Below are 21,281 nucleotides of genomic sequence, written 5' to 3' on the forward strand. Positions count from 1 at the left end.
TTTTTTTCAGTTTCAATTGTTTTTGTCTTTTGAACAAACTTATGGCCATGATTTAGCTCCATAATCTGCTTGCTTTTCTGAAGATTTCCTCAAAGGAAGGAAGGTCGAGCTGTCAGGCGCTGGCTGAGCTYWCGGGYCCCGCTGAACCGGTCGCATCGAAGAAGAATCTGTTCGAAGCCGGAGACGCCTGGAGCCAAAACATCGCCTCAGCCGCTGCATCCAAGGTCAGGACCAAAATKATCCGCCGTTGAACTCTGTGCTTCTCAGATTGTTCAGGGAAACTACTGGGAGGAAAAAGCTTCCGAGGCRTCATTTTGCTGTAGATTTTTTAGAAAAAGTAGTTTTTCACATCTGTTCYAGGACGCAGAYGGTTTAAAAGTTGGTGTGGCCGATCTGATCAACCAGTGGGTAAAAGGAGGCGAAGACGGAAGCAGGAGCGGCTCACCGTCAAAACCAGCAGTAAGACAGAGCTTCTTTTTTATTTCAAGCATAATATCAGCTTCTTACCTCCAACTTTTTTTTTGTTTGGTCCTAAATGGTCAACAATTCAGGATCCAAATTTCAGAAAACAAAATGCATCAGCTTTCTTGTGTTCGCTCTGAAGGAAATTTGGGACTTAATGAAGAAGTCACACTGCAAAAACAAAAAACATTGCCAAGTATTTTTGTTTAGTTTCTAATGCAAATATCTTTTTTCCCTTGAAATGAAACTAAACTGATTCAAAAGTAACTTTTCAATGAGATATAGGAGTTTAAGTCAATAATTCCTTAATATTGAGGAAAAAGTGTTACTTACACTGGCAGATTTTTTTTCACTTATAACATGAAAAAACTATTTTGTTAAAAGTGAAATAATCTGCCAGTTATTGACTTAAACAAGTTTCTAAGTCTTGCTTAAAAGTTAAATATAAATCAAGATATTTACATTAGAAACTAAAACATATTTTGTAAGATTTTGTGTTTTTCAGGTTTGGAAGAAATATGAACAAAATAAAAAGTTCATGACAGTCTGAACATCAGAAGAATTAAACAGTTGCTGGTAATCCCCGGTTATAAACTCCACATGTCTGCAGCCTCGGCTTATTTATGGGCATTTCTGAGCTGGATCTCCGGTTTTCCCAGTGTGTAGTTTCAGGTTGAGGAATTTATTACAACATGCCTTTTGCCAACAGTCAAACAACTGACAACACTCTTCTTCAGATGTTCAACATCTGTATTTACTTCTAAAGGCTTGAGGTATTGTTCATCATGCTCAAAGTAGCTCGACTGGAACCGTGGAGCTTCTCCTGCCAGGAGCGTTTAAAGATGAAAACAGCTTCATCTTCGAATCCTCTTGTCACGTTGATTTATCCGAAAGCTGCTCTCACTGCTGTCTTATTCACTGCCTCCTGTCTCCACATCTGGCGTCAACCAGGCACAGCTTGTCAGAAGTTTGGCAGTTCATTCAGACAAAGATGGCTAACCTTTGTTTGTGATTCTGCCTGGTTTTAGGAAATAAGACCTGGTGGGGTTTTAAACAAGAAGAATTTATGGGAAAGCCTCGGTGACACATTATCTTCAACAAGAGACGGAAAGGTTAGTCAGCAACACAGCTGAATTTCTCTTCATCACGTTCATTTACCTGTTCATTGTTAAACCGGCAGCCAGAAACTTTCACCTAGAACAATCTGTTCAATATCTGGAACATATCTGTTATTTTATATTGTCTAGGGCTGGACTGTAAACCAATAACAATAGACACACAATCAATATCAATAGATAATTATACAGAATTGTCATGATCTGTGTTTCTGTGTATTTATTGTAAGGTTTTTCTGTGTTCAGTTCCTGTCCTGAGTCTCTGTCTCTGCGTCTTCCCCTGTTGATTGATCCCAGCTGTGTCTCGTTCCTTGATCACCCTCCCAGTGGATTTAAACCCACCTGTTGCCATTGTCTCGTCGGGTCTTTGTCAGCGTCTAATGTCAGTTGTTGTCTCACGTCTCTGCGCTCCAGTCGAACTGTTAAGTCCTGGTTAGCGTTAGCGCTCGTTTTCAGTTCTCTGTATCAGTAGCTAACGGTAATTAGCTTTGCGCTAAACTCTCTGCCATGCCGCCTGTGTTGGACTGTTTTGAGCTTTCGTAATGAAATTCATAATTTCTTCTACAACCTGGGTTCCTGCGTTCATCCTCACCACCTCTCATTAACAAAATCATGACAAGAATGTTAACTGAACTCTGATCCAGAACCTCACAGCATTCTGGGAGATGTAGGCAGAAGAAACGCTTTAGCTTCTCAACCATTAGTCTGCATCTGTGGAATCAGAACTTCAGGCTGCGTTCACACTGCAGCCTGAAGTGACCCAGTTCTGATTTTTTGTCAAATTGGATGTTTTTTATTGTGGCCGTTCACACTGTATGTGTTCTCCAGTGTGAACAGGCCTGAAAGTGTCCCGCATGCGCAGTAGAGGGCGCAATAACGTCATCGTTCTCAGTGTTCTGCCAACCACCATAAAAAGAAGTAGTGCTCGGTGTTTGCAGAAGTTAGCAGGGATGCTAATGGTGGAGCATAGCTTACACATTTGAAGTTGTTGTCAGACCAGAGCAGCATATTAACAACTTAATCCTCACTATAGTCCATCATAGTTGTTGTTTTTCTTCCCGCTTTCCATGACGCAGAGTAGTGACATTTGTTGAGTATCAGTGACGTTCTGGTCGGCCATATTTGAATCGGATACCCAAGTGGCCCGGGTTGCATTCTAAAAGAATCCGACCTGTGTTGTTCAGACTGTCATGAAAAGATAAGATGCAGGTCGCATTACGTCAAAGACAATCGGAATTGGGTCACTTCAGGCTGCAGTGTGAACACAGCCTTACTCAGTCAACTTTTGGTTACCTAGCAACTCATTCATTCTTTGGTTACCAAGCAACAATCTGTTGAGTAACTTGCGCAGCAGCAGTTTCTGGTTTTGCCTCTTAACTGTTTAAAAATAAAAAACAACTCCGTGGAGTGAAAACTGTGGATGAAACAAGAAAGGCCACACCACCAGTTAGGCATTTAAAACAGCAAAACGAATCAATAATTATCAATATCAACTGATACAAAACATTTATGTTGCTTTTCAGCCGTGTTGTCCAGCTTTACTAATGGTTAATGCATTTGTAAATTATTTTTATGCAAATTTTTAACTTTGCTTTCAAAAGTATCCTGGCTAAGCCATTTAATTTGGCTTTAATTTAATTGTTTTTCCCATATTTTAGCACACAAAATATGTGTATAAAGTAGTAATGCTATAAGAAAAGTTTTAGATAGATCTCTGAACAGTGCAGGTGACCATGAAAATGCACCTTATTTATTCTGTTTTCTCATTAATTTCAGGAAAACTCTACCAAGAGGTATAAATATGTGGTAACGGGTCACGGCAAGTATGCTAAGGTTTCTGGTAACGGCAGCAGTGAAGACGTCAGCTGCCAGGCAGGTGAGAAGTGTCCTTACATAGTTAATACACATTTATAAATTGATTTAATCTAATTTAATGTTCACGATTTTATCTATGTTTTTATCCTTTTGTGTTGCTTCTTGTTTTGTTTTTATATTCAAGTAGCTTTCTATATTTTCCATACTGATAAAGATATGTGTGTCAAAAAAGAGCAAAAATCTGCATCATTATTTTTGGCATTTAGCAAGCAGAAATGCGTTTATATTAATATATATATGTATGAATAAATGAAACGGCTAAATATGTTCAAATAAAGGATCATATAACTTTTATTATAGGCAGTATAATACAAGAAGACAAACAAACAAACAGATTTGCTCTTTATATATTCTAAAAAACATCAGACAGTTTACAAGATAGCATTAAACACAGGTGTAATAAACAGGGCTTTGCTCATTTTACGTTTTCTTTACCATCACCAAGAAAACGACTTTATGATCATCTTTTCTACATAGTTTTTATTAAAGAAAGTTTAGAAACAAAATGGGGTTTGTATGTTTAAATAAAATAAAATTGTGCTTCCAAACATCTTCAACATTTATCCATACTTCTTCTTAAACCTCGTTTTCCATCTTCTTGAGCTTTCTTACAGTCACGCTCTTCACTACCATCTTCTTCATCCTAACTCGTCTTTTTTAACTTTACGTCCTGGTTACTATCTCAACTGTAACCAGAATCCCAGGATTACCCATTTTTAGCTCCCTTACTTAGCTAGCTTAAACCACAATATTGATCAGTTCTGTTTATATGGGGATAAAATATAAAGTTACAATAAAAAAAGGTGAAAACATTTTTTTTTTACATATGAACATGTTTCTAAACTAAATTTCTTAATCAAAAATACACCCTCATACAACTTGTATGAGGCTAATGGTTAAACTGCTAACAGGCTAATGCTACACATTAGCCTGTTAACAGAAATAGCTTCATTATAATCCATCTGAAGCTCCTTTCAGCTCTACAGTTGTTGCTGCGCTAGCTCCAACAGCTTTTTAAAAATCTATTTTCAATTTCTAGTTTTATTTTTAATGCCAGTCTATTAAAGTTTAGAACATAGTTGTACAACAGCTAGCAAGGCTAATACGAGCCAAGCACCTGTTCTGGCCCATTTCATACCCCTTTCCTTTCAGAAACCTACAGTTTTTATGACCAGTCATTTCAACTTCATTCATCTTAGTTTCCTTCTCACAAACGTTCTGTCCTGTTAATCCAGGAATGTAAAAGCCCTTTTTATCACAGCAAATACAATCTGCCTGTCTACAACACACTGAAAACTTATTTACTTTAGAAAAATAGAAAAATGGAGCATGACAATTTGTCTACAATTCATGCATTCCAAATAATATCTATGGCACCATTAACAGAAAACAGAATCTACCTATAAAAACTACAGAATAAATGTTTTTTTCTTTTGTTTTACTCTCACCCAAATTTCATCCCTACTGAATTTGTACTAAAAGTGCAAAAATGTTATGTATGTAATCTAACCTTTTGCAGGAAAGGCAACAAAATTAAAGTTTTTTTTAACTTGTCAGCGTTCTTCAGAATAAATTTTAAAAATCACCAGAGTTGAAACAAGTGTTTGAAAAGTAATGATTCAGTTTTTAAAGTATTATTATTTTCCCCTCGGTAAAGATGCACTTTACTTAGATGCACTTTACAACAGTTTTGATTTAGTAAAATCAGATATCCAACTATTTTAGCTCACATTTCAGAAATATTGTTTCCCCTGTAAGCCCTTCTGATTTTTTATTTTGTGGTAAATCACCCACAGGATAAATCACATCATCCGCTACCCTCATCAGTTACATCAGTGTTTTTAGTCGGACCGAATCCTTTCGCCGTTCTGTTGAAATCCTTACGTTCTTCTTCCTGAGATTTACGTTTTATCAGCCCTATTTCAAAAGCTGCTGCTATTTTATTCAGCGGCTTTTCAGCTGCTTCCTTCAGCTTCCTGGCATTAAACCGAGGGCTGTACAGTAAAACTGGCAGCCGGTTGACAAACGATGGCAGCACCACCTGATCGTCTTTGGAGGCCTTTTTCGTGTCTGAATCTTTCTTGTTGGAATTGATTTGCTGCATGATTTTTTCTTTGGTAGAGAACATTTGGAAGAGGAGCGCATCCCACATCTTTAGTGCCTTGGGTCCTTCTTTGTTCTGCATAACTTCCTGGTTCATATCCTGGTCGGCAGGCGGCATGTCCATCATGTTATCGGTTATTCCGTCACTGCCAATAGGAGTGACCAGAGGATTGTCCACGGGATCAGGAAATTTGGGTTCCTCTGGCTCGACAACCATGTGCTTTTTTAGCCTTGTCCACCCACTGAGCTTCCCCTTAAGGCCTTTTAGCTTCTGGGTTGGTTTTTGCTCAGTGGATGAACTCGATGTTCCCTCTACTTCCGACTTTTTCTCAGTAGCTGAAGATGCAGTTGATGTCGTTGACTTCGTGAAGGATTCGACTGCTGGCGTTTCCTTGGGTGTACTTATGGCCTTCAGAATGTCCTTGCCTTTGAGTCCAGTTTTTAGCTGAGATGACGGTGATGTTCCTCTGTTTGGAGATGGAGCTTTTACTGAGACTGAGGCCTGAGGCAGAGAGGCAGGAGTGGCAGAATCAATCACAGCATCTTTTACTATGGACGGTTTCATGACAGTGTCTGCTGCTGGCTGTTCAAGGGAAGCATTCTCTACTGGTTTCTCATTATTCAAGTGTGAACTAGCCTGGATTGAATTGGCGAGAGGCTTTGAAGACTCTGGCTTAACTAGTGAGGGTTTAGTTTCTGCCACGGCAGAGGAAGGTCTTGATTCTACTAGCTGAATTGACGGTTTTGCTTTTAAAATTGATGCGCTGCTCAAAGCTGAGTCACTGGCCATGCTAGTTTTGGAAATAAGCGAGGAGAGAGTTTCTTCTTGGTTTGAAAATTGGTTTGTTTTTGTGTCTTCTGCTGGGGAAATTAGTTTTATCTCATTAACCGAAGAGCCATTTGGTGGAGACGTTTTAGTTTCTGGTTTTAAGATACTTTCTTTGACTGACTTCTCATGCTGCTGAAGAACACTGTTTGTTGTAATATTTTGAAAAGGCGTACTGGGTGAGTGTTTCGGTTGGTTTATACTGGTAGGGGAAGGGTTTGTGTTTGCTGAACTGTCCAAAGTAACAGGACTTTGATAGGACTGGGGTAAAGTAGGAGTGTACGTTTGTATTGGCGTGTAACTCACCCTTGGCTCAAGCAATGGAGAAGCTCTTATTGCTGCCCATGGTTTATGTGTAATTGGGGGACTATATGGGACTTTAAAATCTTTGTTAGCTTCTTTGAGAGGTTGGATGATTTTAATAGAGGGTTCATTCATGACAGGGTATGGAAAGGATTGAGGATTCTCATTTGGGGTATTGGTTTGGGATATTGTTGGGAGTTGATTAGCTTTACTAAACTGTTGAGATATATTTACAGGCAAATACATTTGATTGGGCTTTACAAGTTGAGTGTTTTCACTTAAACCAAACATGTTAGTCTCAATTTGATCTGATGCAATGTACATCTGCGCTTTCATTGCAGGTGTTGGAGAATTTTTGGTTTTTGACGATGGACTTGCTAAGCATTTCGGATCCATAACTGGCTCAATAACAACATAATTTTCTTTTACTGTAGTTTTAATAATTTGGTGCATAGGTACTTCTACTGATCTGTTCACATGCTGAAGGTTTGGAGTCACTTTACCCTCAAGAGGCCCAATAACTGATTTCTCATTCATTGAAGACTTTGACGGAAAATGATTATCTGATCTGTCCGATTTTATCTGTGGACTTTTTGGTGGGATTTGCCTCATTGTGGGGCTGGAGGGAACCGCAGTTTTACTAGGTTGCTGAGCATTAAGCGGTGGTTTAACAATCACTGCTGACTCTGCTAATGTTGTTAAAGATGCTTCCATGTGAAGTTTGTTTTGAATTGTGTTTTCATTTGTGAGAATATTGTCAACATTGCTGCGGAAGCCAACATTTGATTGGGCTGTCAAGTGCTGAGTAGCTCCATTTTGTGCAGATAAACTTGTGTTTGCAGGTAGTTTATTGGATGACTTACATTCACTTATTGGCATACTCATGTTCCCTGTCTCCTTTGGTGCAAAGCTTTCTGCTGTGGTGTTTGCTAAAGAAAAATGTGGATTCACTTGAGTGCTTAGACTATTCTTTGTAGTCTGTGTATATATTTCTGTAGATGTATATGAAGTTGCACGGAGAGTTTCTGCTTGCATGGCTTGACTTGGGAAATGCCACCCCATGTTATTTTGTGTTTTTACAGGCACATTCACATGTGTCATTGTTAGCTTTTCTAGCTCTTTTGTTGGCACATATGGATGGTTTATGTTGGTTGTAGCTCCAAGTGTGGCGTGGGTTTTTGTTTCTGTGGTAGCTTTACTTGGTAAAATATTTGCGTTCAAAAAATTTGATGGGAGCGAATTGAAGTTGTTTTTTATAGCTTGGTGATTTGTACAAACTGGAGTTTCTGTACTGTGTGGATGCATAATTCTTGTGCTTGTTTTTGGTGAGGATACTATGCAGATATCGTACTGCCCAGGGCAAACAGATGCTGTCACAGGCTCATGAGGAAGCATCAGTCCTCTGGTAGGGATCAGAGGCTCTAAGGGTATTTTTTCATTAATGTGCTCTGTATTTGCAGGTGTAGATGACCAGGTGTTCCCCATATTTGTTTTATGTGGTAGAGTAATGCTTTTGCTCGCCTTACTTTGGCATTTGATTTCAGCATCGTTTCTGTCTTGAATACCTTCATTTGTTTTACTAGACAGCTGGATTTCTGAAACCAGTTCAGTAGACTCTTTACCTGAAATAGCTCTGCTATTTATAACTTGACTTTCTGGGAATTTACTCTGTACTTGGGCTGTAGGGTTTGGGAAAGCTTTTGTTTCACAGTCTGCTGAATTTGGTAAAAACATGGCACCTGGTTGAACATTTACATTGTTGAGTAACGATGGATTGACTTTAGTAGGATTTATTTCTATTTTCCCTAATTGTTCATTCATATTTGTAACATTGGACACTGCAATGCAGGTTTTATCAGGCAAAAAATGAGTTTGATCAAGATTTGATGGTTTGAGGAGAACATCTACTCCTTTTGGTTTAGGTTGGGATTCTGCATTTAAATCTTTGACCAAAGGTGAGGAGTAAATGTTTGGGCCAATGCTTGTTTTTTGCCCTGCCTCAACTGAAAACTGCATCAGACCTTTTGTGTGTACCTCACCTGTTTTAGGTATTGGTATTGAAGCCTCTGAGTATGAGGCTTTAGTTGTGGATGCATCACTTGTGGATTGCAGTATTGTTTTCTGTGCCAATCCAAAGGGAAAGTTGGATTCTACTGTTTCCACTGCAGATGTTTTTACTGACTCTATCCCAACATCCTGAGTTCCAGTCCAACTTTCCTCTGTGATATCATCATTGCAGTGTGTGAAAATCCCTTCCTCTGGAACTTCTGAGTGGGATGACTGTTCTTTGTGACCCACAGACGTTAGATCCTCAAGTCCATCGAAATGTTTTTCTTGCTTTGAGACTCCTGAGTCCTCTAGAGTTTTGTCTGTATGGGTGATGTCAGAGTTTCCATCAACGTCGGGATGCGCAGCACTGCCATGCGAAAGACCTGTCCTTATTCCACCATAGGCAGCATACTCAACTGGAGTTAGTCCGTAATATGTAGAACGGGATTTGGGCTTCAAGCTTGCTAATGACATTTGTGTCTCCAAAAGAGAGGTCAACGACTTGCGTGCCTCCACTACAGGAGGACGATAGGTGGAGAACCCTGGGCTTGGACTTTGTGACCCTTGCACTGAACTCAAAGGTGTAGGGCTGAGATTGTTTGGTACAGAAAGAAATGATGGCACCTTTGGCAGAGATGAAGCTTTGCTTTCTGCAACCTGGTCTGTGTTGGGATTGACAAACTGTGTTACTGTAGGTCTAACCACAGGAAATTCATGCATATTCATATTCTCTCTGTGGTGTGACTCACAAGTGACCAAACTTAGATTCATTGTACTCTTCCGTGTATTGGGAATTTCTATCTCCCTATACATGTTTTGTTGTTTGATGAAAGTTTGGTTATTGTCATCAGTTTGCTTTTGTTCTTCAGTCGCAGCTGAAGGTTTATCCAAAGACCAAGCTGGAATTGCTGAATTGTCTCTAAGTGCCTCTTTCTTAATAACTAGCGCCTGTAAATCCTGGAAGGAGTTGAAAGTAGGGTTCACAGTGGATGTAAGTGGGTTGGGTTTTGATGTTTCAAAAATAGGAGTTGATATTTGAGCTGGTGTGTAAGCCAAAGGCAAAGGTCTCACACTCTGGATCCAAGGTGAAGACAGTTCCTGATCAGCATTTACTGACGGCACAGAGGCTTTCTGACTGAATCCTCCAGATAAAGAGGCTCCTTGATGGGCTAGGTTCATCACTGTGAGATCCTGGACAGAGTGAGGTTTGGATATCTCATAAAATGTGGCCTTAGATGTATATATTTTAGCTGGCATGGCTTCAATCTTTGGCTCCTTCACTGCATCGACTAGAGATATTTTAGACGCAGTTATCTCAGAAGACATCTGCCGAAGAGCACTGTTGCCAATGCTGGCTATGTTAGCTCTAGTTAATGTCTGTCTCTGAAAGTCATCCTTTATATTAGTGTTTGTCTCCCTCTGGCTGGGAATGAATGGCTGTGTATGAGCGTTTGAAACTGATAGGGGCAGTGGGGCAGGAGAAAGACCTGCAACATGAGAAGGAGTTGGGTCAGTGCCGGAGTTGGCGGCAACAGTGGACAGGGTCAAGCTGTGGGTTGATATTTTTGGGCTGCACTGCGAGATGGCAACTGGAGAGACTGTTGTGACTGACCCATGGGAATTTGATGTCATGTTGAAAGCTGGGGGAAGACGTGGTGCAGAAACCTGCTGCTGTGCTGCTGAATATGTCAAAGGTGGAACTATGAAGGGAGAAGCATCATCGAATAGGAAAGAGGAGCACTCGTACAGCGGAGCCACTTGCGCCTGAGAGGTCCTGAACCCAGCTGGGTAGGATGCAGGGTGAAAGCTGTTGGTTTGTCCATTGAGACTGCCCTGAGGATGAGGGAATGCAGGTACAGGGTGATCGTAGAAAGAGCCAAAGGGATAACCGGACACAGATGAGTCAGCAACGTAGAGTGACTCTGGCGTCCTTGGTGGGCTGCACTGGTCACTGTGCTCTAGGTCTGTGCTGGCTTCATTGACAGGCGATAAACAGGAGCGGAAGGGGATGGGCGTCTGAGAGAGGCTGCCTTTTTTCTTGGCTCTCTTCTTCTTAAGTTTCTGAAGCCTTGCATTGTCTTTGCCTGGTTTTGGCAGTAGAGGGGGAGGATATTGCTGCGAAAGGTCTGTCTCCAGTCCATTAGTGTAGCACACTTCCATCAGCATTGCACGTTCCTACCAGAGAATGGAACATAACAACAGAGATACTGTCAAATAAAATGATGATGAAATAATTAAAAAGACACAGCAGGCACTTTAATAGTTTCACATTCACTCATTGAGTGACTAGAAATAGTTGTACCACTGAATAATCCTCTTCCATACTCATCTGTATGGAAGAGGATTAGGGCCAATAAGGGAAACAGAATTTTGACTTTTTTTCTCAGAATCCTGACTTTTTTTTCTGACAATTTGGAATTTAATCTCCTTTGCTTTTCTGATAGTCGGAGTTCTGAAATAAAAGTCAGAATTCTCATTTTGATCTCAGAATTCTGACTATTTTCTCAGAATTTGGAGTTTAATTTTCTGAGATCAAAACTCAAAGTCAGAATTTGGAGAAAAAAAGTCAGAATCCTGACATAAATCTCAGAATTCCAACTTTTTTCTCAGAATTTTGACTTTTTTTTCTTGGAATTCTGACTTTTTTTCTGAGAATTAAAACTTTAACATTCAAATTCTGACTTTTTTCTCCGAATTTTGACTTTTGATATCAGAAAATTAAAGTCAGAATAATTTTTTTCCAGTGGCCCTAATCCTCTTCCGTACATCTGTTTGTTTGATGTAAACTAAAATTGTTTAGTAGATTAGTGTAAATGGCATTACAGTCTTTTTTTCCCCTTCTTTCATAGCTGAACATCTCTTTGAAGATTTGTGAAACGCCTCTTTGGAATATTGGACAACAAGCCACTATCTCTTCACCATTCTCTTTTTGTTGGGCTCTAACCTGGAAAAATACCAAAATCCTTCTTTTGCTTTGGGACTGATATCTTTCTGTACTTATTGTGTCTTTGAATACAATCAAATAAATCTGAATAAAGTACTTTTTAGTGTTTGTTAGTTTCTTTATCCCTCCTCTGTCAAACATTTGTTTATTATTTATCACGAGGTATAATCGTTCTCCTTTACAGTGCTCCCAGTATAGTATTCAGCTGTTTACTGGTTTTAGTCATCTAACCCCTGCCATGGCTTGGAGACAAGTTGGCCACTGAGAACTGAGATCTTATAACACCAGATTCATTTCCAGGCTCAAAAGATCTTAATTGGGTCCTGAAAATGATGCACAGTCAAAAGATGCATGTGAATTAGAAATAGAATGACATTTAAAGATGTTTCTTAAAGTAGGTCAGCTTTGAAATGATGACAGGCTATTTACTCGGATAGTCTTCTTATGAAGATGGTCATGGTTTAAAAATTACCTCTGCAATAAATAGAAGTAAACCTCAAGTAAGATGGTTGAAAACTACAGGAGGGTGACTGAGTTTATTCAGCAAGGATGGTGTATCCAAGCAACGGAGGCTTTAAATTAATTCACTGGTCAGTTTGACTACATAAACAAAGTCTGACCAATGAGCAAACTGAATATTCTCACATGGTTTGTAGCGACAGGTTTTGGATCTCTTGGAGTTCCTGTAAAAAGAAACCAAGCTACCTTCAACAATTATAAGTTAACAAACTCAACTTTGGACCAAAGTAAACAAACTATAGGTGCAAAAATATTTCTTAAGTTCCGTAAAAATCTGAAAGATTTATGAAAGTAGGAACTGTAAGTTTTAGAAAGTTGCATATTTTATCAGTAAGTACCGGAAAGTAAACACTAATGTGGAAATTAATAATAGTAACAAATGTGTTACTCTTGGGGGTTTAAACCTAATAGTAACATAGGTTTAAACCCTTAATATAATAACATTACTCCCGTTTTTTTACCGCCACCAATATTACCAGCAGTCATTTTGCTGGCAAATTATGGAAATGAATCTCAAAGTTCCAGAGTATAAACTCTAACAGTTCCTGGAAAGTATGTGCTTTCCTGGTACGTATAAGTCGCACCAATATAATTTATAAATTCCACATTAAGTCTTCAAATTAACCTGAAATAGCCCAAAAGTTAAATAATCTGCGCTTTGTGCTCAGATATTTGGCAAGTGAGTATTATGGCCATATTTGTAAGCATAGTAGGTGATTGGTGTGTGTCTAATGAGTGAGGAGGCGGCCTAAGTGCATAATTATTAGGTAGTTTATCTTATTTGGCAAAATGGGACAAAAAAAGATTTAATTGACCAAAGGTTTATTACAGGGCTGCATCATTCTTGAAATTGGGGCATGATTACAGAATTATCAAATGTTTTGTTGCAAATAGACAAGAAACATGCTGAGAAAAATAAAGACCTAAATTAACTGTCGAGGATGTGAGAAGAATCCAGCGCTGAGGTACCAGGAACTCATTCTCTTCAAGTTCGTTCATATTCCACAACTACAAGATGTAGTATCCAGAAGAACAAGATGTTCATGATCAGATACATGGCCAAGGTAAGGGAGGCTGAAACCTGTCACATAAATTGAAGCATCTCACTGGGCCAGGAAATATGTGAACACAGATTTTTTAAAGGTTTTATAGACTGATGAAATGAGAGTGCCTCTTAATGGAGCAGATGGATGGTCCCTGGGGTGGATCAGTATCTGGCACAGAGCTCTACCCTGAGCCCAACGCCAGCAAGGTGGAAGTGGGGTACTAGTATATTACAAAATACATTAAAGATCTGTTGTGTCAACCTTCTCAGGTCAGCATCCCCAGAACCAGAACCAAACATGGAGACGCAACTTTCAGCTTCATGCACCACAAATCTGGAACAAATTTCCAGAAAACTGGAAACAGCTGAAACACAGAGTCCCTTTCAATCAAGACTAAAAATCCATCTGTTTTAGAGTCGCTTTTGAACCTTAAGTGGAACATTGACAACATATTTGATGTATATTGATGATTTTAATGATATTGGTTTTTCACAATTGTTGACTACATGATGTGTATGTAGTTTTTTTTGTTTTGTTTGTTTTATGTTTTCATGATGTAAAGCGCTTTGACTGCCTTGTTTCTGAAATATGTTATTCAAATAAACTTGGGCTGGGCTTGTGATTTGGATAATAGCCGCTTTTAGTGGCAGCTGTTATAGCTAATCAGAAGCAAGTGTCGCTAAGGTTGGTTGAGAGCGCATCGTTGTCCTAGTTTCATAGCGTTACAGGTTCGATGCGTTCGGAGTTCGTCAATGTGCGTCATAAAAAGCGTGAGTATTGTAAACGGTGACGAAAAAGTGAGAAATTTATGTAAATGTCTGGTTCATACGGAAGAGGATTAGGGCCACTGGAAAAAAAATAAAACAGTTCTGACTTTAATCTCAGAATTCTGAGGGGAAAAAAGTCAGAATTCTGAGATTAAAGTCAGAACTGTTTTATTTTTTTTTTCCAGTGGCCCTAATCCTCTTCTGTAGGTTCAAGTAGCTTTGTAATGAGATAACATTTATAGATTGATTATCACATGCTAATAGCTAATATGTTGAGCTAATATGTATTAGCTCAACATATTAGCAATTAGCTACTAAAGCTATATTCGTTTGTGCCGTTATTGTTTTAGTTAGTACTGATTCACAGTAGAATGAAATATTTTATTTCTTATTTTCTATACAAGTTCTTCTCTAAAGAGCCACTAATCAATACATTTTTAATAAATAAGACTGCATTATCTCTGCTGTGCTTTCAGGCCGACGCCGCCTAGCGGCGACAAATATTAAAGCAACATAATTGGCTCTCAAAACAGAGCTGGAGTTAAGTATGAACTGGTTGGACTTTTCGGATGAAAAAACTCCCAAAATCAACTCCCAGACCTACTACAAGATTTTAGAAAACACTTTTTTCAAGTACTGGGACAAAAAGAAGTCTGCATCTTCCAAAAATATGATAATTTTCATGCAGAGCATTGCCCAGCAACAATGGACCTTACCACAGGGTCTGCGTTTCATTGGCTAATGCCCATTTTACGTCACAGCGCAGCCATCACGTGCCTGACAGTCTCACAAACAAATACTAATGTAAATTGTGGACTACCAGACCGACAGAAAGTTTTTGCGTCAGGACTCGAAAAAGAATGGTTCTCCACTGTCAGTGGGGAATCTGTACAGGCGATGTCAGGTATCCTGATTGTGTTTGTGGAACTAAAATTCAAGTTTACAAAATCTGAAACGGAAAGCCTTGCTTGGATCAAAGCTTGTGCAGGACCGCATTTGCAGCTCAACCGTCGTAGGATCAATAAGAACAAAGTGTCTGCTGGTGTAAGTATTATTGCTTTGCTTTCTTTGTGTTTAGTGAATGAAAAAAAAGAGTCAATAATAAACACATCCATTATGAAAACYTTTTAGCCAAGTACAGCATAATGGCAGTACCGATACAACATCCTGAAGCCTGTCTGTTACAGCTTTACTTTAGCTGAACAGATCAATATGCAATGTGTACCGTATCTGACATACATTAAAGATTTTATTTCACCTGAAAAGGCTTTTTACTAAACTGTAATCGTGTTAGCCACGCTARCTTTTACTAAACTGTAATCGTGTTAGCCACGCTAGCACCGAGTACCGTGTATAAGTCCTAGGCACATTCGAACCCTCAAAACCATGAATGCCCAACTTACCCAGCCTTGCAAGAACAATAGGCATTATTGATCTAGTCCACAGCTATATTTATGGTGAGGGTGTGAGAATCTGCTGTTTTTCTCATCGACCGGTAGCATTTAGCTGCGACTCGCACAATGTTAGAGGCATCGCGTGGCTCTAACATCTTGATGTCGTCCAAAAAGATGACATGAACTTGTTGGTTCCCCTGTCCATTGTCGTGGCTGATATTTTGTAAAAATCCGGCAGAAATGCTAAACTAATTGAGTCAGAAATACTCTGCAGAGTCAGTCGAAACAAAAAATCCTATAGAATCTAAGCTCTGCGAGGCTGTTTATGTGAGACATGAAGTCACGTGGAACTTTCAAGGGGCGTTTCTGGGCGGAGCTTGGTAAGGTCCATAGTTGCCCAATAATTGTGCACAATGCACATTCAGATATTCTCCTAAGAGAAATATCTGAAAACCTTTTACTTTCTTATGTATTTACGTTTGAGGTTTGTTGACACTGCGACAGACTGGCGACCTGTCCAGGGTGAACCCTGCCTTTCGCCCGGAACGTTAGCTGGAGATGGGCACCAGCAACCCTCCGGACCCCACAAAGGGACAAGGGTGCAAGAAAATGGATGGATGGATGGATGGGTTTGTTGACATTTTGGATTAATCAACACTAACGTAGATTGATTAAGAAAAATTATCTTCCACTGTAGGCGTTCCATAATACACTGAAAAAACATAAAATCTTACCAACTATTGTTGTCTAGTTTCTAGTGAAAATATCTTAGTACACTTGAAATAAGACTAATTTGCAAGTACTTTTGCAGCAAGATATTTGAGCTTATTTAAATAATTCTTGAATATTGATTGAAAAAAACAAACTCGTGGTTCCACTGGCAGATTATTTCACTTATAACATGAGAAAACTGTATTGTTATAAGTGAAATAATCTGCCAGTGGAAGTGAACTTTTGCATCAATATTAAGGAATTATTTTCTTTAACCAAGCTCCTATATCTTGCTGAAAAGCTATTGTTAGTTTTGTCTTATTTCAAATGCACCAAGATGTTTGTAATGGAAACTAGACAAAAATAATTGATAAGATTTTGGGGTTTTGCAGCGATTGTGCACACAGTGTATACATTCTGGGTGAGCTGCAGAAATATTCTTACTAAATAAAAAAAAAATAGCCTCTAATTTCCAGATCAGAATGATCACAGTTTAATTTGTGGAACAAGCTTTTGTTTGATCCATCATCACTAATTAGAGAACTAACAGTTTTTCCAATTTCCAGCTGATATTTTCAAACAAAAGGGGGAAAATCTGTTGAATAAGTTGTGTGGTGAAGGTGTTAGAGAGTTTGTGAGTGGCTCTAGGAGAGATCCAGGTTCTAATTTTAGTGCGATGGAAATAAGAGCAGCACCTGCTGCCTGCTGTCCTGTACTTAGTGGAACCGCTTCAGTTCTCCTGTAATCAATCTCAGGCTCAAATCCTCTCAGAGAGGCTCTGACTGCACGCTGAGCCCCGTGTAGCCGTGTGAGAATGTCTGTTAAATTTCTACTTAAACAATAATCTCTCTGCTTTTTCCTAAGAAGCAATCAAGGTTTCTCCTGACAGAATATTTTTTTTACGAGCTGAGGCTTGGCAACACTTGAAAACTCTGTTTAACTTGAATTATTTAAAATCTGAAATGCTTTTTGAGTAAATGTTTATCGCAAATCCCTGCTGTCAAAGTGACTCCTGTCATCGCAGAGACAAAACGCGCAGCTGCAACATGAGACGCCCCCTATTTAAGGCTCTGGAACGGGACATCGGGGACGTTTTCACTCCGGCAGCAAAAGAGGAAAGTGTAAGATTAGCTTTGTGTTAAAAGTGGGCCATGACCTCAATCCATCTACTTTAAAAGCAGTTAGTTAGTTGAAATTAATGGTTTTATATTCGCATTATTAATCTAGAGCCTTACCTGACTTGGATGCTTGTGCTTCTTTTGTTTCTTGTTTCTTTTACTGGCTGTGAGGGAAACAACAGTGTGATGTTAGAGCTCATTTCTCACTAAAATGACAAGAAAGTTTTAAAAATGCAGCTGTTTTTAGCTAATATGTGATTAATGCCCATATTCATCCGTCTTAGCACAAGTGTATGCAGGGCATGCAGCATGTTAGGCGCTTGTTTGCAAACCCATCCTTCCTGAGGACACATCTTAATGTCTGATATGCATCAAGCATTTGAAATTACAAATCGTGCACAAGCTGTTCTCAAGCTCAATACGCCTCGTTTGCAGGCCATCGCCTGGTCGGTATGTCAGGACCTTTCACCAGAACCAGCAGCAGACTCTTATTTTGAGTGGATTACCTTCAGCTGACCAGGGGGGAAAACTGTTCTCTGCTTGTTAATCCGGGCTCAGAGAGCAGCAGGGCCGCCTCATCCTGAAGTCAACTGGAGCCTCGGGGAGCGAGCAGCGGTGCCTGCAGACGCTCCAAAAATAAAGCTGTTGCCTTCAGTGTGTGTTGCAGGGGCAGATGGGGGTTTCCAGGCCACCTGAGACGGCGCAGGTGCAGCCCCTACAGGCGGGCTACGGCCACCTCCACCTGGAGGAAGGTGGCAGAGGAGAGGAAGCTCCTATCAACAAACTGCCTCTGTTGCTACAACCATAACTTAAATTAGGAAACTTACAGAGGATCTTACAAACAAACTCTACCTGATTTACTACTAAAATATTCAGCTTATGGATCTGAATCTGTTAAAGATAAGAACTTTAATGTTTTATATCCCCCCACCCCCTGATTTTTGCTCACAGTTCTTCACTTGAAAAGGATTTACACTGCAAAAACTCAAAACCGTACCAAGTATTTTTGGATTAGTTTTTTTGCAAATATCTTAGTATACTTGAAATAAACTAACTTAGAGGTGAATTTTCATCAAGAAAAGTGAAAAAATATGAAAAAAATGTTAGTTTCACTGGCAGATTATTTGATTTATAACAATATTTGTTTCATGTTATAAGTGAAATAATTTCCCGGTGGAACTAGAACTTTTTCATCAATATTATCGAGTTATTAAAACCAGCTCCTATATATTGATAAAAAATTACTTGTAAATTAGTTTTATCTTATTTCTAGTGTACTAACATATTTGCACTAGAAACTAGACCAAAAGTATTTGGTAAGATTTTGTGGTTTTTTGCAGTTTACCTGTGAAATTATTCAACTGTTGATGGGCAGGACAAAACCAAAACCCTTTTTCATTAAATTTATCAATCTGATTATATTAAAAAATAATAACTTTAATATTTAATTTTTGTCCTGAATACTGCTGATTATTTTTAATTTTAAAAGTATTTACCTGTAAAATTATTTTGTTGATTAGTAAGATAAAACCAAAACACTATTTATGCAGTTTGTTTATGTTTTATAATCAAATTGCATGTGATCATCTAACTTACAAGCTTTTATTGGAGAAAAAAAAGTATTAAATTATTCTCCACTGCTTTCAGGAGCCAAAATATTACTTATTATTGATCACAAGACAAATCTAAATATTTGTTTTTTTGTTTTTTTGCTTCTTTCACTTCCATAAATCCAAACTGTAATGATTCATACGGCCACCAGGGGGCTCTGTGCTTTCATCCGTCCATCCAGCCTGGGATTCAAACCCTGAACCTTCTTCCTGAAAGACATCAGTACATCTTAGCTGTGTAATCATAACCATCAAAGCTTTAATAACCACCACTTATTATAAAGAGATCCAGACATTTTAAAAAAGGAACATTATATTTGATAGAAACATTTTTCTAACATCTATATGCTATCATCAGCTCTACTTGTTTTACATTTAAAGGGTTTTCAGGTTCACACATTACTAAAGTAAAATTTATTTCTATGGCAGAAGTTGAAATCTTTATGAAAATAAATTAAATTAATGAAAAAACAGTCTAAAGTCGCTGACAGAGATGAAGGTGTAACAATATATCCAGTTTAAATGAGAGATCTTACCATGAAGTAGATGTTAGTGCTGCATTTGTTTCGTTTAAATCTCCCCAAACACCTGAAAATTTTAAATTGCATAACTATATGGTCAGTGGAAACACAGCTGTAGATTAAAGGATTTCTCAATCTAAGGATGCACCGATTGCAGTTTTCTGTTCAATCGCCGATTATTGATCCGTAAAAAGCCTGACCTGCCGAATCCGATTTCAGCCTATACCATTTTTTTGTTTGAAATGTTGCTCAATACAGCAAGAAAGTTGCTGATTTGGCAACATTGGGGTAACTATTGTTAACTGTAAACGTGCAGAATGACCTGGTGGGCCGTCTGTCAGTCAAACCTCAGCCTGCAGATCAGAGGGCAGTGGCTGATTTTAGACCTGAGGTGGAAAAGATCAGGGAATAAGATCGGCTTCACATGGAAGTATCGTCCAATCACCAATCTCCCAAAATTAAGGAAATCGGCACTGATAAATCGGCTAGTCAGTAAATCGGTGCACCCTTACCTCGAACATGCAGGAAAGAATTAAGGTATGTTTTTGATGAAGGAATAACGTTATAACATGATGTAAAGTTTAAAAAAAAATATTTAACACAATACTGCCTCTTTAAAAAAACAGCAGCTTAACCCACTTATCCTCATCTCTGGCTGGCAGAGGCATTTGCTTCAACGGTCACCGTCAAAGCCACTGCAGGGCGTCTGAAGCATCAGCTATCTACCTGGTGACACACACACACACAGCAGGGATCACGGTAAAAACAAGCTGGACAATGGTGTGTGTGGACCCACAGATTCCCCTCACCTCTCCTATAACCAATCTTAATTCTGCTTCACGTTGTCCGTTGTTTAAAACAGGAAGCAGTGAATGTCTGTCGCTCTTTCTTTGGGACTTTGAGCAGCGATATGAAACAATCTGTTCTCATATAAACAGAGTTTCAGCTCAACACAGCCAGGGCGCGATGTTTAGTTTCAGTCTCTCATCTTGTCAGAAAGATTCAAAACAAAATCTTAAGTATTCTTACAGTGATACAGTGAAGTATTATTTGAGGAAGTTATCGGAGCTTTTTTTAATTCAACAATTTCTTAATATTGATGAAAAAGGTCACAATTTTTCACTTGGAATATTTTTTTATCAGAAGTGAAATAATCTGCCAGTGAAACTGGTGCTTTTTCACTAATATTAACTGTTAACTCTAAGTAAGCTCCTAAATTTTCCTAAAAAGTTACTTATAAGTTAGTTTTGTTTGATTTCAAGATATTTGTGTAAGAAACTATGATAAAAATAGTTTAGAGTTTGTGTTTTTGCAGTGTTACACAGTGAAGTGACTTTTTTAAAGCCTTTCATCCATGATTCCTGATGTGAGAAAATAAAATTTTCCAACTGAAAATCGTTTTCTTTGGAGGAAATGATCCAATCAAATCCTGTTCTGTGCATTCATGTAAGTCAATTTAATCTCTTTTCACTATTTGTGCTAATATATCTCGGTAAGATGTTTTAGTTTTTTCTGGTAATGATGAGGCCTGGATCTGAAAGTATTGTGCTCACTCAGGTTTTCTTTGTCTGCTTTTAAAACTCACCTGATGATCTGAGACATTTAATTGTGACAGAAAAGCAGAAGAAAATAGAGTTTGTGGTTAGTTTAGTCTGTTCCTTTGTTCTATTCTTACTCCAGCGTTGTGCGTCTCTTCCCGGCCTGACGGATGGAGCTCCTCGCTGATGAAACGGTCAACAGCCACACAGACTTTCCTTCCATTGTCTGCATGCCAAGCCGATGTGTAAGCTCCGCTCTCGGCCTTCTGTCACTGTAAATTTAGCAACAGAAGCTTCTCAGCTGCTCCTTTCCAAAACCTGAGCCCTCCTCTTCCATCCACAGTATTCCACCCATCTCCTTCTCCAGGGTCATGGATGCA

The 21,281-nt window shown here is 38.8% G+C and overlaps 1 protein-coding gene and 1 pseudogene across 1 annotated transcript; one reads left to right on the forward strand and one right to left on the reverse strand.

The window, feature by feature from the left end:
• Positions 1–11,785, forward strand: part of LOC103462941 (non-muscle caldesmon-like) — a 32,661-nt pseudogene extending 20,876 nt beyond the window's left edge.
• LOC103462940 (uncharacterized) lies at positions 3,726–17,855 on the reverse strand. The gene is made up of 4 exons (XM_008406013.2): positions 17,739–17,855; positions 17,350–17,396; positions 8,724–10,908; positions 3,726–6,057 (listed from the first exon to the last, which is right to left on the reverse strand). Exons 3-4 carry the CDS (start codon positions 10,897–10,899, stop codon positions 5,885–5,887), a joined length of 2,349 nt encoding a protein of 782 aa, XP_008404235.2. The 5' UTR covers positions 10,900–10,908; positions 17,350–17,396; positions 17,739–17,855; the 3' UTR covers positions 3,726–5,884.
• Positions 17,856–21,281: the final 3,426 nt, after the last annotated feature.

Source organism: Poecilia reticulata, linkage group LG3 (genome assembly GCF_000633615.1).
Source record: "Poecilia reticulata strain Guanapo linkage group LG3, Guppy_female_1.0+MT, whole genome shotgun sequence".
NCBI lineage: Eukaryota > Metazoa > Chordata > Actinopteri > Cyprinodontiformes > Poeciliidae > Poecilia > Poecilia reticulata.

What these genes read in the sequence shown, in the direction of transcription:
- LOC103462940 (XM_008406013.2), bottom strand. Translation starts at nt 10,899, where the DNA reads ATGCTGATGGAAGTGTGCTACACTAATGGACTGGAGACAGACCTTTCG. An exon ending in AATACCAATACCTAAAACAG is followed by an intron (nt 6,058 to 8,723) that starts GTGAGGTACACA and finishes TCTCTGCCTCAG; the next exon opens with GCCTCAGTCTCAGTAAAAGC.